General features: G+C 40.7%; 2 protein-coding genes across 3 annotated transcripts in view; one reads left to right on the top strand and one right to left on the bottom strand.

The window, feature by feature from the left end:
• fes (FES proto-oncogene, tyrosine kinase) overlaps positions 1-12,999 on the top strand; it is a 155,518-nt gene extending 142,519 nt beyond the window's left edge. The window contains exon 19 of the mRNA XM_039773045.1: positions 12,530-12,999. Coding sequence (XP_039628979.1) covers positions 12,530-12,672 — 143 coding nt within the window. The 3' untranslated portion in view covers positions 12,673-12,999. The remainder of the gene's footprint in view (positions 1-12,529) is intronic.
• Positions 13,000-13,441: 442 nt separating this feature from the next.
• The window catches only part of man2a2 (mannosidase, alpha, class 2A, member 2), a 58,081-nt gene continuing 53,206 nt past the window's right edge, over positions 13,442-18,316 (bottom strand). For both annotated transcript variants that reach the window (XM_039773042.1, XM_039773043.1), the window contains exons 21-23: positions 16,965-17,159; positions 16,473-16,583; positions 13,442-15,395 (exon numbers count right to left, since the gene is read on the bottom strand). In XM_039773042.1, coding sequence (XP_039628976.1) covers positions 15,243-15,395; positions 16,473-16,583; positions 16,965-17,159 — 459 coding nt within the window. In that variant the 3' untranslated portion in view covers positions 13,442-15,242. The remainder of the gene's footprint in view (positions 15,396-16,472; positions 16,584-16,964; positions 17,160-18,316) is intronic.

Here is an 18,316-nt window from a genome sequence, read left to right as displayed (position 1 = left end):
TGCAGGACACACACACACACACAAATACACACTAGGGACAATTTAGCATCGCCAATGCATCTAACCTGCATGTCTTTGGACTGTGGGAGGAAACCGGGAAGCAAACCCAGGTCTCCTTACTGCGAGGCAGTAGTGCAACCACTGCGCCACCGTGCCACCCTAGTGATGAACATTTAATGTCAAATCTGATTCTGCAAGCATACAGCTTCATGTATTTGACAGAAACTGACAGACAGCTTGTAGGACTCCAGAAAGGTTCGCCTAGGCCAGAGGTAGGCAAAGTCAATCCTGGAGGGCCGCAGTGGCTGCAGGTTTTTGTTGCAACCCAGTTTCTTAATGTGAAGTCAAATTATTGCTAATGAAGCACTTATTGCTCAAGTGACATTTTTCGGCTTCATTTTAGTGGTCTCCCTTGTTAAAAAGATTCCCCACCCTTCATTGCTTATTTCAGTCTTAAATGGCAGCATTCACTGTTTTAATGGCTTCTTATTAGCAATATGATGCAAATGACAACGGATCATTTATGATTTGAAGCCTAAAACAGATCATTTTCAATCTGTCACATTTTACTCTTTAAGTGTTTTATTAAACCAAATAGTGCATGATGAATCCACACAGGTGTATACGGAAAACTGCTGGCTCCATTATCATTTGCATCTTATTTCTGATAAGAAGTCATTAAAACAGTGAATGCAGCCGTTTAAGACTGAAATAAGCAATGAAGGGTGGGGAACCTTAACAAGGGAAACCACTAAAATGAAGCCGAAAAATGTCACTTGAGCAATAAGTGCTTCATCTATATACTGTATATAATCGACCAAGTCGCCCAACCATGGGGTACGCACGTCGGGGCCCCGCCCGCCAACTCTAACCCTCCTCCCGCGCCCACCCTCGCTCTCGAGGCATGCGCACTGCCAGCTCATGTGCCCGCCCCCAACACCTCACCAAACACATCCTCAGTCGCTTTGGTCTCTGCTACAGTCCACATGCACCTCTGAGCCACGTTGACTTTTCATTGTTCTTCTCGGTTCGGGCTGCTTTGCTTTGCTAACGGGTCTCCCTCATTCCTGCCATTTTTGTTTGTCTCCCTGTTGTTTCTGTGCCCCTTCTTTTTATCCTTTGTTAGACTGACACCGAACCCGGAGTGATGGCCGCCGCCCTATCGCGATGCTGAATAGGGGACTGCTGAACTGTGTCTTTCAGGAAGTGTTCACCCATCAATGAATAATTATGTGGCGTGGGTCGGCTAGTTAGCAATAATTGACTTCTCATTAAGAAACTGGGTTGGAACAAAAACCTGCAGCCACCGCGGAAATCCAGGATCAACTTTGCCTAACTCTGGCCTAGGCGGACCACCATTTGTGACAGAAGTGGGAAAATGGGGACACCGTGGCATGTGTTATGCATCTATTTGTTTTAATGCTAACATTAATTTTATTTTTATTTTTTTCATTTTTTCTTTTTTATTACTATAATTTAATATTGTTTCTTTGTATCAGTATACTGCTGCTGGATTATGTGAATTTCCCCTTGGGATTAATAAAGTATCTATCTATCTATCTGTCTATCTATCTATTATATTATACATTTCATCTATCTATCTGTCTATCTATCTATCATTTAGTATATTCTATCTATCTGTCTATCTATCTATCATATAGTATATTCTATCTATCTATCTATCTATCTATCTATCTATCTATCTATCTATCTATCTATTATATTATACATTTCATCTATCTATCTATCTATCTATCTATCTATCTATCTAATCTAACTTCAAACACATTGACCGACAAGCATTTCTGTGTATGAGGCAGGCCTGGCGAAAAGCTTGCGACATTGGGTGGGCCACAGGGGTAGTATTTTCATTGGGGCCGGGGTGACAGACAGTGGGGTGGTTGCATGCTGATCGTTAAATGGGTTAAATTATATTTTGGTATTGATATTACCATAATAAACCAAGGATATGTAAAAGAATGTAAATGTATAAGCAATCAAATTTCAGGTGGAATTTACAGAGGCTACGGTGGGTCAGCTTTAATAGCACGTATTTTACCAAAAAAAGTCTGAAAACCAACCTGGATATGTAAAGATGTCTAAATATGTTCAAGTGGTCTTCAGTGTACTTAGCTACTGTATGTAGTACTGTACATGTATTTTTACATTAACTTTTGCAGAGCACTGAAAGGGTGTTAGTACTCAAGTGAGTGTGAAGAACAAGTCCTCACCTGCAGCTGTCGACACATCCAACTAGGGCAGAAACGTACAGTACATGTTATGAAAGCCTGCAGCTACAGTTTTATGTTGTGTGGACGTTTCAAAACAACTGAGAAGTCAGAATTAGAGGAAAACCTTTTCAGCAACACTGGCTTGACAACAAGAATTTCGCTGTCTAGCTCAATTTCGATCCCTCCAGAAAAACACCACAGCAGCTGAAGCAACTCCATATCAAGAAGTGTGCTTGACTTTAGGAGCAAGCAAAAGAAATGTAACCAATTGCATCATAAATGTTGTAAGTCACTTTGCATAAAGGTGTCAGTCAAATAAGCAAATGTATTCTGTGTGTAGCAAGCATGAGAGGACTTGTAAATTCTCCTCTGTAGGCCTGCTCTCCATCTCTGATCAAGTCCTGTCTAAAATGCTCACCATTTGTCAGCTGATGACATTGTAGGCTATGAGACATTCAGGCCCATCTTGCTGTAGAGTTCACAAAATTAGTGAGTAACCAAAGTAACTGTCCATTGGTGTTTGGTAGAAAGCTTCTCAGCTGATGTGCCATCAGTACACTACTTGAGCAGTTTATTATTGTCCCCTCCTGGACTTTCCAGTGTGTCGATAGATGCCTGTACTCTACTTGATTTGTATAGCACAGGCCAACATGCCGAGACTGAAATAAGGCACTAGTGGGCTTCAAATTGCCAAGAAGATGGATGGTGTGCCTGTAGCTGACAAACAAATAAATCCCTAAAGCTTTCTTTGGCAGGTCAATTGAGGTATTGTTATCTTCAGAAACCCTTCAAAGAATATCAAGAAAGACTTAATTCTTCCACCGCACATGTTGTGACATCAAGGTGTCTGGCCCAGAGAAGTTCCAACAACTTCCTCAGACTGCATCACTGTAGACAAAACGATAAAAAGAAATGAGTACATGGAGCTAGACAAGTCAAAGAAACATTTGGCACATTTAGAAATGGGCCTGCTAGCTACACGCATGGCCTTTCAGCCCACTCACCCGATGCTCCTTCTGCAGAGCCCATGGAGATCAGGAAGTGACATGATTGAAGTTTTGAAAATTATGAAGGGATCTACAGTCCAGAAAAAGTAGTAAAACTGATGGACAATTGCATTATTCAAGAGTTTGTGCCTTTAAAACCAGACTTGATGTTATTTTGAGGGATTGAAGTAGATAGGACTGGTGAGCTTTGGTGGGCTGAATGGCCTGTTCTCATCTAAAATTTTGTAATGTTCTAATTAGTACAGCAGAGCCAGGCTGTTACTTTAAAATGAGTTCAACAAGACCACAGGGGCACAACTGGAAACATTATTTAAGAATAAGTTTGGTATTTTTGAAGTTAGTTATTTTTTCAAAATCAAGATATGTATTAATTTCCCACATGAAATTGTATTCTGAAGTGAAGAATTTCTGTGAGTTTTCAAAAAATATATGGTGTGCTTTTCTGTGGTGAAGGTTTTTCAAATGAGAAACAACTCTTTAAAACTGCTTGAGTAGCTCAATCACAAGTGTTATCAAGTATTCATCCACGTCTTGCGACTGCACACATATTGCAAAGCAACATATTCATATCATTTCAGGGAAGGAAATAAGCAAAAAAGTGAGCCACTGTTGTGAGATTCACCACGTTAAATGGAGACTGGCTGTGTGCTTCTCTTCGCTATTCGTTTCCCTCCATGGCAAAATACATAACTGATCCTTTAAGGGTAAATTTCACACAAACATTAGAGAAGTTTTTCTTCTCACAGAAAACCATACAGTCGTGGCCAAAAGTTTTGACACTGACACAAATATTAATTTTCATAAAGTTTGCTGCCTCAGTTTTTATGATGGCAATTTGCATATCCTCCAGAATGTTGTGAAGTGTGATCAGATGAATTGATATTAATTGCAAAGTTTCTCTTTGCCATGAAAATGACTTTAATCCTAAAAAACCCATTTCCGCTGCTGCTGTGAAGAAGGCTTCAGCAAGCGCCAGGACCGTCTCCTAAAGTTGATTCAGCTGCGGGCACCACCAGGGCAGAGCCTGCTCAGGAATGGCAGCTGGCAGGTGTGAGTGCATCTCCACGCACAGTGAGGCGAAGACTTTTGGAGGATGGCCTGGTGTCAAGAAGGGCAGCAAAAAAGCCAAGAAAAACATCAGGGACAGACTGATATTCTGCAAAAGGTACAGGGATTGGACTGATGAGGTAAAATCATTTCCTCTGATGAATCCCCTTTCTGATTGTTTGGGGTATCTGGAAAAAAGAAAAGGTGAGTGGCGCTACCATCAGTCCTCTGTCATGCCAACAATAAAGCATCCTGAGATCATTCATGTGTTGGATTGCTTCTCAGTCAAGGGAGTCCAGGCCTCCCTCACAATTCTAAGCCATGAATAAGGAATGGGACCAAAACATCCTCCGAGAGAAGCATCTCCCAACTATCCAAGAACAGTTTGGTGACCAACAATGCCTTTTCCAGCATGATGGAGCACCGGGCCATAAGGCAAAATGGATAACTAAGTGGCTCGGGGAACAAACCATTGAGATTTTGGGTCCATGGCCAGGAAACTCCCCAGACCTTAATCCCATTGAGAACGACTGTAGACATGCAGGATAAATTATCAAGGAGTAAGGTAGAGAGAAGGACTATAGGGACCTTCAAATCTCAAGAAATTAGGTGGGTAGGCACTGGCAAGCTTGTTGGTCTGAATGGCCCATTCTTGTCAAAAATGTTCAAATAACACTGGCTCAGTATGTTATTGGTATGAATCCTCTCTGAGTGAGCTGCTTCAGTATTTCGGTGGTATCAGTTCACATCTCTGATCTGTCATAGCCACTCTTCCAGTGGACAACAGACAGATTTATATTGTTGCATTTATATGACTAGGAGGAGGATGATGATAAAATCCTCGAGGACCATGACTATGCTTTGGCTCCAGGTCCAGCAGTTGTCAACCTAGTGCTTGATGAAAAGATGTCTCTCAGACAGGAGATCCTCCAGCTGAGGAAACATACTGAGACCCTTACAATGAAGCAGCGGTTTGGCATTCACCATTTTGCTGGCTCAGACAGAGACATTCACTTTTTTAGAAGGCACGATGTCCAGTAGATTCATGTTATTATGTATTGTAGTATCAGTGGTGAGCATCACAATGGGTGGATTCTCTGCTCTTTACATGGCTCTTTGAGGTGGCTCACTACCCTTAAAAGGACTGCGCGTGTGACTGTGCAGAGTTGCTGTTTTTATGGTCGCTCCTGCTATTGATGATGTAATGCCAGCTCATTCTTTTGGTGACTCATCTCTGGCTGTTATAACTTGTCCAGCGCCATGGCAGTAATAAGCTTACATACATATTTATCCATCCCTGAAGAAAGTTTAATGACTTAATTGTTGAAATTCTACTTTAATTTTTTTTTAAATGAAGCCTAATCCTAATGTAATCACATGCTGTATTTGTCCCACGTAAGTTCACAGTAGACAAGTTTTTAATACGTCCCGATTTCACCTTTGTGGATGAAACTTGAAACATAGTTTGAAGCCCTTCTCCTTTTAAGATCCTGATGTTTGGCACAATGTTTGAATAATGCGACTTGCGTCATTTACCAAAAGTCTGGGCACGTCTTGAAGCAATTGGTCAACAGCTAGTTCATTTTGACATCAGCGCTGGAAGTGCAGCAGCTGGCTGATACGGAATCTGGAAGAGAGTGTGTAACATAAAGCCTATTATTTATAGAGTATGAAAAATGATAGTTTTGTTGTGAGAAAGTGAACTTTATTGTCGTAAAGCTGAGTGAATCTCATATACATGAGAACAAGTCGTTTCGATAAGTAGGATGTAATATGAGAACAGTCAGCTTATCTGGGTTTGTCAGAGTCTATCATAACAAAAGCTTTACTGAACAGAACATCATAGACTAAACAATTTTATCAAACTATTCTATTAATGGACAACACAAAATTTGATAAATAACTGTAGTAACAAGATAGTTGAACTAAAACATTAATTACGCAGCAGTGCAGTTCAGCTATGGAATGTGTGTGTGTGGGAACAACTGAACATGCTGTGCTTAAATGATGCTACTTTAAAAGAAAAGAAAATGAGTCAGTATGAATGTAATGTTTTAGTACATTTTCTTTTTCTTTAGGAATTGCCCACATTTAAAATTAGAGTGACCCTGCTGCGCATTGGGCTTGGAGGTGGGCTAAGGTTTCGAATGGGTGTGTCTGGACTATCCTGGAGTCCGATGCGAGGGAGTGAGCGTGCGTTCTTCTACTATGGTTTCTTGCTTTGTTTAGATTATGGAGGATATCAGATGGATTGCTTACTGTAGATTTTCAAATTACTCATCAGTCTATTAATATGCTGTTTTTCTCAGTGTGTGTATTGATTTCAAAGGGTCAATTGTCAAAGTTATTCTGCAGCTCCAGAGGGCACTGCTTCACACAAGGCTCTTTAGCTATTATTAAGAAACATTCTGGATGAGGCAAAACCAAACTGTGAGCCTGCTGCTCTGGCCTTGACGCTGCAGTTCTGTGGGCTAACCTAGCAGAGTCAGTGCCAGGAGTGACTGACAAGTCGGCGTCATTAACGAATTCAGAGTATGCATCTTTAGTCGAGATATCACAAACTTCTAACTGTTCCAAGGAAGCCGCAACTTACAATTCAGTATTTTGCAGGCAAACAACCACTATTTCATTTGGATGGAAGAGTTGTTAAAACATGCTTATCAATTGTGACTAAAACCTCCACTCTAAGGCAAGCCACAGACCCAAAGCAGCTAAAGAAAATAAAAACTGTGTACCTTTATTTAAAAAAGCACAAAGACAGTAATATAAATGGTCTCAGCAGCAGCTCTAACCATGTATACTGTGCTAAATTAATGAGTCTTGATTTAGATGCTGAGAATGATGGGAGTTGGGGGTCTTCCCTTTTGCTAAAGGTCCTGCCTCCAGCACTAGTTTTACTGCGTATCTTCTCAGTATTTTAATCAAGTCTGCATCTTGAGATTCCTACACACACACCCTGGAGCACAAGCACCATATGCTCTGTCATGTGAGGGGTGATAAACTATTTATGACTTCATATGTGAGAATCAGAATTGTACATTCATCAGCATCTAGTGAACTGACTAAAGTTGTATGGCTTTGCTTCTTTGTTTTCACATTTGAATTAATTCTACAGTAATAAGTGATCTTAAAAGCCTGGCTATAAACCATTACAGCATGAAACAAATCAATACACCTGCAGCTAAGGATTCTGCAAAATGTCAGGGCTGAAGGAAGCAGAAATGCAATGACTGAGAAGGAATCCATATGAAAGAACACAGAACTAAAATTCAGGCTTTTTAGGAGTATTGACTTAGTATTTACAAAGTTGACATGCACTAAAGAAACTTTTTTTTCCCCAAATTTAAATAATTACCATTTATCCACTGTTTAACATTAATAAAGTATGATCTGTTTTAAATGATAAATAAAGGAAATGGCATCAGCATACACATCCAACAAGTCAATATTGAGTTTGCAAGTTGCATCTCCTAATGTTAACATTCAAAAGTTTCCAATGAACTCCTGTCTGTGCGCTCAGGAATCATGTTGTTGTTGTGTTTAGCACAGGGGTCCTCAATCACAGTCCTGGAGGGCCGCAGAGGCTGCAGGTTTTCATTCTAATTCTTTTCCTAATCAGTAACCAGTTTTCACTGCTAATTAACTCCTTTTCCCTTTAGTTTAATAGCCCTGTTTTCATGGATTCCATCCTCTGAATTTATTCCTTTCTTCATTAAAAGACAGCCAAACAGAAATCAGATGTGAAATGAGCCAACGGATGATCAGCTGAACTGGGATTTCAAACTCCAACCAATCTCTTAATAAGAAGCTGATTCTTGGTGTTAATTAAACCCATTGTTTACAGTACAGGCCAAAAGTTTGGCCACACCTCCTCATTCAATGTGTTTTCTTTATTTTCATGACCATTTCCAGCACTCCATCACTCTCCTTCTTGGTCAAATAGCCCTTACACAGCCTGGAGGTGTGTTTGGGGTCATTGTCCTGTTGAGAAATAAATGATCGTCCAACTAACCTGACTTCTGCACAACACAACTGCTGGTCCCAACCCCATTGATAAAGCAAGAAATTCCACTAAATAACCCCCGATAAGGCACACCTGTGAAGTGAAAACCATTTCAGGTGACTACCTGTTGAAGCTCATCGAGAGAATGCCAAGAGTGTGCAAAGCAGTAATCAGAGCAAAGGGTGGCTATTTTGAAGAACCTAGAATATAAAACATGTTTTCAGTTATTTCACCTTTTTTTGTTAAGTACGTAACTCCACATGTGTTCATTCATAGTTTTGATGCCTTCAGTGAGAATCTACCAATGTAAATGGTCATGAGAATAAAGAAAACACATTGAATGAGGAGGTGTGTCCAAACTTTTGGCCTGTACTGTAATTCCATGGCTTGTTGCTGCTCTCATTCTACCACAGCAGACATTTCCAAAACTGTCAATTTTCTGTTTTTTTGAACACCATCAAAATGTTTTGGTGACCTGAGCAGATCAACCTTACTGAGACCTTCACCTTTCTTTATTTTCAGATATTGTGTGATGGGCACAGGTTAGCTGGTCATGTGGCAGCTTGTTTTGTGTCCCATTATGGTTTGGCTGATAATTAAGGAAAAAAAGAGACCACTAAGGGACCTGAGTCAAGTTAATTAAAACTAAAGCAAAAGAACTTAATTAGCAGCAAAAACTGGTCACTAATGAAGAAGATGGTTAGAATGAAAACCTGCAGCCACCCGTGATCTAAAGCAGGGGTGGGCAAAATCAGTCCTGGAGGACCACAGTGGCTGGAGGTTTTTGTTCCAACCCAATTGCTTAATTAGAAAACAATTCTTGCCAATAATTTAATTTCATAGCTTTAGAGCGCTTTAACTTTGCCATGTCAGGTCATTCTCGTATCCTATTTTGTTTTCCTTTCTAAGGATATCATCCAAATGATTTGAAGTCTAAAATGGATGAGTAATTCTCAGTCCTTCACATTTTTCTCTTCACTTTCCTTCCAAGTATTTAATTTAACCAAATAGTGCAGGATAAATACACACAGGTAGAAATAAATGGAAACAAGCCAACTGGAGAAATGCTGTGTGTTATAGCGGGTCCACAGCTCACTGAGCAAAGACCATTCATTTTTAAATAAATAATCTCCGCTCTCGCGGCGGCATAGCGAGAGGGCGTTGGGCCATGACGAGCAGCGGGGCTGGGGTGTGGGCGTTTCTCACCGAGTGCACAGGTGAGGAACCGCCCACATCCGTGATTGCTCCCGTGGCTAATAGGTTACAGCTGTCATGGTCCCTCTTCATTTAAAAGAAGCGCGAGACGGTCAGGAGTGGAAGGAGAAAAAGGAAGAAAAGAAAGAGAGAAGAAATGGAGGTTGGAAGCAGGAAGGAGAGAGAACGCAAGCAATGCGGTGCAGGAGGAAGCGAGCGAATGCTCGCAGGTAGCTGAAGGCAGCCTAGGTGTTTGGCCAACACCCGGGAGAAGAAGTGGTTGTGATCGCCCCCGCAGAAGATTGTTTTGTAGGGCGGGAGTGACTGGGAAGGTGCAGGAGTCTCCGCGGAAGTTAGCGGGAGTCGGGACTTGGGACTCGGTGTCCCTAACGTGAGAGCCTTGGCCGTTAAGGGATTCCCAAGTCGCTGTCCGGAGGAGCCGACCGGAGCCAAGGACCGGTGAGGCAACTGACAGCAGTAGTAGGAAGAAGGTCAGCTGCAGAGCGAGCGTCTCCCTTGTTGCCGGGCCCTGATGGGTGAAGCAAGAGAGACGCTAGTTATAAACGAAGGCACCGAGTTTGCCAATTGTTTGTTTTTAAGACTGCATCCTGATCATTTTACCTCTCGTTTTAAAAGGATTGTTTTTCTTATTGTTTTAACCTCCACGTTTTCATTTTATGGATTATTTATTGAAGAACTTTGGAACTGCACTCTACTTTATTTATTGAACACTGTTTTGATTGTTTCTTTTAATAAAAGCACTGTTTCACATTCAACCATCCCCTTGCTTAGATGTTTATTGCCTTCACTGACTAGCTCATCGGTAACATTACCGACGGTGTTGGGTTGAAGGGCTCCCGAAAAGCTATGGGAGTGTGGAGCCAGAACCCACATCGTCACATGCTGGTCTCTTGTCATTTGCATGTTGTTTCTAATAAGGAGCAATTAAAAACTGAGAATGCAGCTGTTTAAGACTAAAATAAGCAATAAGGGTTCAAAATTTAAACGAGCAAGAAAACTAAAATGAAGGAGAAGTGTTACTTGAGTAATAAGTGCTTCTCACTAAGCAATTGGGTTGGAACAAAAACCTGCAGCCACTGTGGCCCGCCAGGAACGACTTTGCCCACCCCTGCACTACTGTATGCAGTCTTCTCATTTTTACAGTCCAGCTCAATCTCTGTGGTCACGTCAGTAATCGTGACCATTATATTTGACATTACAGTAAAGAAGTCAAGAAGGGTGGCACGCTGGCTAGTAGGACTGCCACGCAGGTTTGGCATCCTTGTTTTGAATCCCATTCCAAATTGTCATCTGTGTAAAGTCGACATGTTCTCCCTGTGTCTGTAATAGTTTTCTACTAACTGTTCCAAAGACTGGCATGTTTGGTTATTCGGTGACTCTGAATGCACTCCTTCCGAGTGTGGATTAGTATGAGGGGGCTGTGTGAAGATCTAGCACCTTCTTCAGATTTGCTTGCTGCCTTGTTTTAAATGTTGCCAGAACAGGCTCCACCCAAAGACCCTCCTCTCCCAGGCCATCCTAAATTACAAATGTCATGTTATGTTTGCAGTTAAAAGTGAAGGAATACAGCCTGTGGTCTTAAGAAGCTCTTGTGTTTAAAAATCAGACTGGATGAGGTTGTCTTTACCACTTGTGACCATACAGCTACAAAGTCTAATATGAGGCTTCAGAGAAGGCCACAAAAGTTCATATTTGCAATTTCTGGACCAGGAATAGCTAGAATTGCTAAAAATTGTCCTAGATGTGTGTCGATACCAGCGTATAGGGTCTCTTTGCTGTCTGATTTGAGTTTAGGGGGTCAATAGCAGGGCTCTACCATGAGAACCTCTGCATTGAGCTGCTTGCTATCATTTGGCTAAGCATCCTTGAATTTTATAAGTAACCAGCTGAAATACGCAGCATTGCCCGGGAGGAAAATAACAGGATTTTTTTTTTTTTTTTTTAATTGTTTGAGAAAAACATGATAAAAAAACCCCAACACTTTAAAAATAAAAATAAATTAATAAACAATGAAGACTCACTAATGTGCTTGTCTTGCGGTCTGTATGTTATTATCCAGTTGATGCTCGGAACTGGCCAACTCTATTTAATTTCAAAAGCAACGGGGGGCCGTGCTCAAACATAAAGAATTGTTCAGAGTGTCAACTGGATGATAACATGCATACAAGACCACCTACCCAGAAGGTGGTGGGTTAGGGCTGATTTCACTCTACAGTACTTTTAGTCGACTAATGAGAAACGTGTACCAAGTTTTATGAAAATCACTCCAGCCATTTTTTTTTGTTTGAGAAAAATATAATTAAAAAAAAAAATAAATTAACAAACAATGAAGACTTACTAATGTGCTTGTCCTGTGGTCTTGTATGTATGTTATCACCAAGTTGATGCTCGGAACCGGCCAACTATTCAATTTCAAAAGCAACAGGGGCGTGTGGTGTGGTGGTGCACGAACATAAAGAATGCTGGCAGTCACCTCCAGTTCGCCCTCTGGTGGTCGTTCCGAGTGACAACTGGATGATAACGTGCATATAAGACCGTAAGATTACCCCTCACAGTACCCAGAAGGGGGTGGATTAGGGTTGATTTCACCCTACAGTATTTTTAGTCAACTAATGACAAACGTGTCCCAAGTTTCATGAAAATCGTTCCAGCTGTTTAGAAGTGATGCTGGAACATTCATACATACACACACTGACTTGTATACAGTATATAGATGACCAGCCTAAGTTGTAATACAAAAATGCAGGTAAAAAGTCACCAAGCACCAAGTTTGCCATTGAAAAATCGACAAATTCTCAAATCTGCTGAATCCAGTTAAGGGTCACGGGCACAATTCTCAAATATTGTTTCTTGGTAACTTTGAAACTAGTACATGTTATCTGTACTATCTTATCCTAAATAGCACAAAAGCTTTAAACCTTGGCCATGTGCATGTAAAAACTAAATATACCTTTATTTGGTTGTGTCAGTCTCTCAGTCGATAACTTCCTATTCTCATCATGTAACCCTTTGCTTCATACCCCTAGGTTATCGTATGCCAGCCCCAGATGGTTGCCCTGCAGATATTTACAACCTTATGTGTCGCTGCTGGGAGTACGAGCCCCGGAAGAGGCCCACGTTCGCCATGATTCACAAGGAGTTGTCCAACATCCACCGCAGAACTAGATGAGCAGCCATCGACACCACTGGCATTCTGTGGTACCTAATAAACAGCGGGAGGGTTTTCAAAAGCTCACAGCGTGACAATCAACCGGTTTCATGAAAAATACTTTTCTCCTCTCTGAATATGGTACGAGTAAAATGTCATATAAGCTTGTTTTGTGTTGAAGTGAACTTTTCCAACAACCAAACTTGGTTAGTGCTTGCAGCTTTTAGGGATTTGTGGCCAAAGACAATGTACTGTAAACATTTATAATAGTTATGGCTTCAGATAATGTAAATAACCTAATAAAAGTTTATCAAAGTGAAAATAAACATCAACTTCATTTTAGTTAAAGTATTGGACTTTTTCTTTTTTATCTGTTACCTTGCATCATTAGATAAAGAATGTATAATTGCTACTCACAAATGTGATGTTATCCGATTAGGGGACAAACTGTGGAAATGTCACCAAAGGATGCTGGGAGTTCCAAATGCTGTAAACCATTCATCCTTCCATTTTCCAAACCTGTTTTATCCTGAATAGGGTTGTGGGAAAGCGCCATCCCAGCAAGCGTCGGGTGCAGGACAGGGTGCCGGTACATCGCAGATTTTGTAAAGCAGCACTCTGTGAGTGGGTCGCCAGTGCATTTCAGTCCGTCCGCATCCCCTTTCGTGTGGCTCATGTTCACAGAGTTGTGCAAACTGACATCCTGTGTGCAACACAAGACTTGAGCGTGGGATTAAATCGACCAGCTAATTTACAAGTCGTACTGATGTTAGGTAAACGACAGCAAGGGATCTTTAAAGTCCTATTTTATTTACTTCCGCAATAATTCATTACTTGCTATTACAAAATATGCAGAACAAAAGGAAATACATTACAAAAATGAAGATACCTGGAAGCAGCAGAACAGTGAACCGATTCTGTTTACGTCATCGTTTATTTAAAAACTGAATGGAGTATTTCTACAGATTTTACCTGCTTTTCACTTTCTATAAGATACAGGTTATTAAATCACACATTTGTATTATGATTCTTATATTATTGTACAGGAGTGGATAACTGATTTTAATTTGGCTCAATCATTTTTATCAAAGAATTGAATCAAATTAATTTTGTACTGTATCCATGTGAATATTATGGTCTACAAAAAAAAAAAAGCACAACACAGGTGAATGAGAACAGTGCAAAGAAAGATGATTCCATTTGCGTTAGTGTCTGGAACAAATCACCACAATATGACAAAAAAGAAATCCTGTTCTCGTTCATAGAGTAACTGATTAAAACAAGCCCAAGACTTTGTGGTCAAATTTGTCCAATTCTCATGTACTGACTTTAAAGTTTGGTTAAAGAGATGAAAGTGTCCTTTTTTTTTTACACACTTTAACCATATCCAAAACAAATACACAAAAATCCTCACATTGTGTGAAATATTGCAACTTATCACAAAAAATAAAAACTTCCCCACTTCAGCGATGACGGATGATAACCGCCCCTAAAAACATTCAGTGTGCTCAATTTCAGATTACTGACACTGACTTAAGCATCAGCAACAAAAGTCCCCCACAGTTCAATGCACTTTTGGTTTGGACTCCACGCTCACCGAGACATTCCTGGGAGTGGAGGAGACAAACAGAACTTTTATACATGTAGTACAACAATTCTTTCCTGTTTACAAAGGTACCCGGACTAAAGCAACGCTCTCTGAGTGCTCAAACACGTACTTCATATGTGTGGTTTTCCAATGCACCCGCTAGAGATGTGTGCACACTTGAGAGCCAAACTTATTTATGATCCATGTCCCTTTTCAAGCTTTAAAAGGAGACAAGAAAGATCATCATTATCCTCACAATTATTTTTAAACTTCTATTTGGAAATTACATTAAACTGTGAAGCCCTTGCTCAACTCCAGAAACGCCACTTCCTAAACTTTAAATGACCGCTGGAGTAGTTCAGCAGTCACACCAACTTAATTTAAGTACACATCAATTAAATCAGCAGTAACCCTACCTAGTTCAGACAATCCTGCTACAGGCCACACTGACCTGGCCAGCGGCCACATCCCAGAGCCAAGAGCTTTCTGCAGCAGCCTGGACTTGGACACGTAAAGATGAGGCTTAATTCACAGTACAGTATCAGACAAGTCATGTTTATAAAGGAGTCCATACGATGATAAATCACTCATAATCCACTTCCAGCTGAAAAAAAACAGTAGGTCTATCTTATAAAATAGAATAATTAGATGGAGCAATTTGAAATGATTACCTGCACTGCTGCATTCAATTTTAAAAGTACAAGTGCTGAACCTGGAGGCACTAAACTGTAAAGCAACAAACCTCTGCCAGTTGTGCAGTGTTTCTGCTACTAATCCTCAGAGCATTTAGTGTTTGAAATGATCCATTTAGCACCTGCTGCAACAATGCCCACTCTATAAAGTTGTGCAGTGTAAATGGGGCAACAGACGTGTGCCAGAATCTCTCTCATCACAGACTACTCAGTGATACAGCAGTCTTGTTTCAGTTTCCAAGCTTTGCTTCCATGTATTTCCACAGTGATTTTTTTTTTTTTTACTTTGCAAGATACAAGTCCAAGTGCTATTAGCGAAAACGTAGGCGAAATGAAGAGATCTCCATGGGTTCCATTCGGATCTGAGAAACATTAGAGAGGGAAGGACCATCATGCATTAGAGATAGCGTCATGGGCTGAATGGAAAGTAGATCCAGATTTTGAAATAATCCAGAAATAAAGAGCTGCAGTATGAAAAAGAACAAAGAATAAATGAAATGTTTAACATTTAGAAACCTAATGAATGTTACACAACAGACAAAGAAATTAGAACAACAAGTGCTACTTGGCATTCTTCTTCTTTCGACTGGCCCTGTTAGTGGTTGCCACAGCGGATCATCTTCTTCCATATCTTTCTCTCCTCTGCATCTTGTTCTGTCACACCCATCACTTTCATGTCCTCTCTCACCACATCCATAAACCTTCTCTTAGGCCTTCCTCTTTTCCTCTTCCCTGGCAGCTCTATCCTTAACATCCTTCTCCCAATATACCCAGCATCTCCTCTGCACATGTCCAAACCAACACAATCTCATCTCTCTGACTTTGTCTCTCAACCGTCCTACTTGAGCTGACCTTCTAATGTCCTCATTTCTAATCCTGTCCATCGTCTTCACACCCAATGCAGATCTTAGCATCTTTACCTCTGCCACTTACAGCTCTGTCTCCTGCTTTCTGGTCAGTGCCACCATCTACAACCCATATAACACAGCTGGTCTCACTACCATCCTGTAGACCTTCCCTTTCAATCTTGATGATACCCGTCTGTCACAAATCACTCCTGACACTCTTTTCCACCCATTCCACCCTGCCTGCACTCTCTTTTCCCACCTCTCTTCCACAATCCCCATTACTCTGTACTGTTGATCCCAAATATTTAAACTCATCCACCTTCGGCAACTCTACTCCCTGCATCCTCACCATTCCACTGACCTCCATCTCATTTACACACATGTATTCTGTCTTGTTCCTACTGACCATCATTCCTCTCCTCTCTAGAGCATATCTCCACCTCTCCAGGGTCTTCTCAACCTGCTCCCTACTATCGCTACAGATCACAATATCATCAGCAAACATCAAAGTCCAAGGGGACTCTGTCTAATCTCATCTGTTAACCTGTCAATCACCATTGCAAATAATATGCAGACAACAATACTTTCAGAATAGTATACATTGTTATTACTATAACATGACAGTATGATTTTGCTACTTTATAGCCTGCTCCTCAAAATTCCAATTTAACAAGCTCCGCATAATTCTCCTACCTTTCCTTGGTTGGTGGTACAGTTGAAGCCCAAATTCTTAGCCTCTAAACCACAGTCAAATCCTTTCCGATGGAGCAAAAGTGTAGTGTCCAGAGATGGGCTTACTTCCTCCTGAAATACATCATATGTGTCCATTAGATCAATCAGAAATGTAAACATCATCATTCATAAAGCAAATCACACACTTGGCTAAGAGAGTCCCCGCCAGCTCAGCAAAGATGTCACAAACACTCTAAAGATAATTCTTAAAAAAGTATCAAGCCATTTCTTAGAACCCATTATTATACAGGTGCAGAGGCAGCATTTTCTATCTTGTGAGTATTCACTGATAAAACTCCTCTGATGTTTTAACATCCTTTTACACAAGTTAATTTGTGGAATGCACATTATTCATACACAGATCCATGATCCATTGTTTGCGCTGAAAGTCATGAAACACTTGACCACATTGTCTTCTAGAGTATTTGACCCGATTCAAAATTAAAAACCTGCCTGATTTTCAAGAGTGCGTAGGTTCAGCAGGTGGAAGTCGCATGGGACAGGACTAGCCAGAGGGCTGAAGGACTGCAATGGTGGCACTCCACGCTTCTTTGGTGAAACTGGCATGGCTACAATTCCATGGTTTAGGAACATTGAAGTAAAGTGACTAAGCAAAGAGGGGAAGCTAACAGGCCGACTATCCTGCACCTACAGAGAAGGAATAAAAAAAGAAAGAAAAAGCTTATTACTCTCTTGTTAAAGAAAATAACATTTCACTGTTTGTAGAGGATGCAACAGCAGAGAATTTAAAGCTGCCACCCCGCTGTTATATATCCATTAGCAGGCGACTGGAAGGCTTCACCATCTCTCAAACCTTACAGGCTCTGACTTACAGCATTTCTTGTGATGACCTCTCTTCCTCCATGCCACAGCTGCCTGTTTACCCTGATCACTTAGATCAGCTTTCCTTTATCAGCAGACAGGGGAGAGCAGTTATTGATCAGTGAGGTTATATTACATATAAACACCTTCTTTCTTTAAGTGTCACCCTGCATGATAATGAAACAGCTAGTCTGCTAAAACTAGATCCACAAAAACATGGCACAAAAGGTCTAGGGCATCTGATCAAAAAACCTCTAAGGTACAGTACAAATACTACAAACTAATGCACAGATGGTTCAAAGGTCAAACTTGACCTCAGCTGACAAAAATGTTACCTCTTGGGTACTGGCTCCAAAGATGTAGGAGATGATGGAGTGAAACAAGGAGGCAACTTTGGCGAAGAAGCCAACAGGCTGAGCAGAGATTAATGAAGGGGCAATGGAAGTGACAGGAAATGAAAAGAAAATTAATGTGATAGGGATAAGAGAAAAATAATTGCATACTGTAGTAATCAGACACTGGCACACTGGACTGATAAAGTTATCTAGTAGCCATAACAAGCAAAGCAGTAAGAAGAGATACTCTGCTACTTAACACAAAGTGGTCAGGAAGAAATGTGAACTCAGTAAAATGCGTCCTTGTTTTAAACAATCAGCCATTTTTTTTTTGCTCACTGTAAAGAATTCCCTATAGAGAGATTAAAAAATAAATAAATAAAAGAATGCTTGACTAAATTCAATCCAGTTTTATAAAGTTTACTTCCACTTATATGCCAGCACATTATACACCTCCAGGGTTGCAATGGACCAGAGCCTATCCTGATGAAGTGAGGTGTAAGGCTGAAAACATCCATGGAAAGGTGCCAGTTCACCATCATCATCATCATCATCATCATCATATTCTCTCTCTCTCACACACACACACACACACACGGAGGAAATTGTTGAGCTGCCAATGAGCTTAACCTGCATATTTTTAGGATT

This window comes from Polypterus senegalus, chromosome 12 (assembly GCF_016835505.1).
Source record: "Polypterus senegalus isolate Bchr_013 chromosome 12, ASM1683550v1, whole genome shotgun sequence".
Classification (NCBI taxonomy): domain Eukaryota; kingdom Metazoa; phylum Chordata; class Cladistia; order Polypteriformes; family Polypteridae; genus Polypterus; species Polypterus senegalus.
Note: the sequence above shows the minus strand (reverse complement) of the source record. Positions and strands in the feature narration are given on the sequence as shown.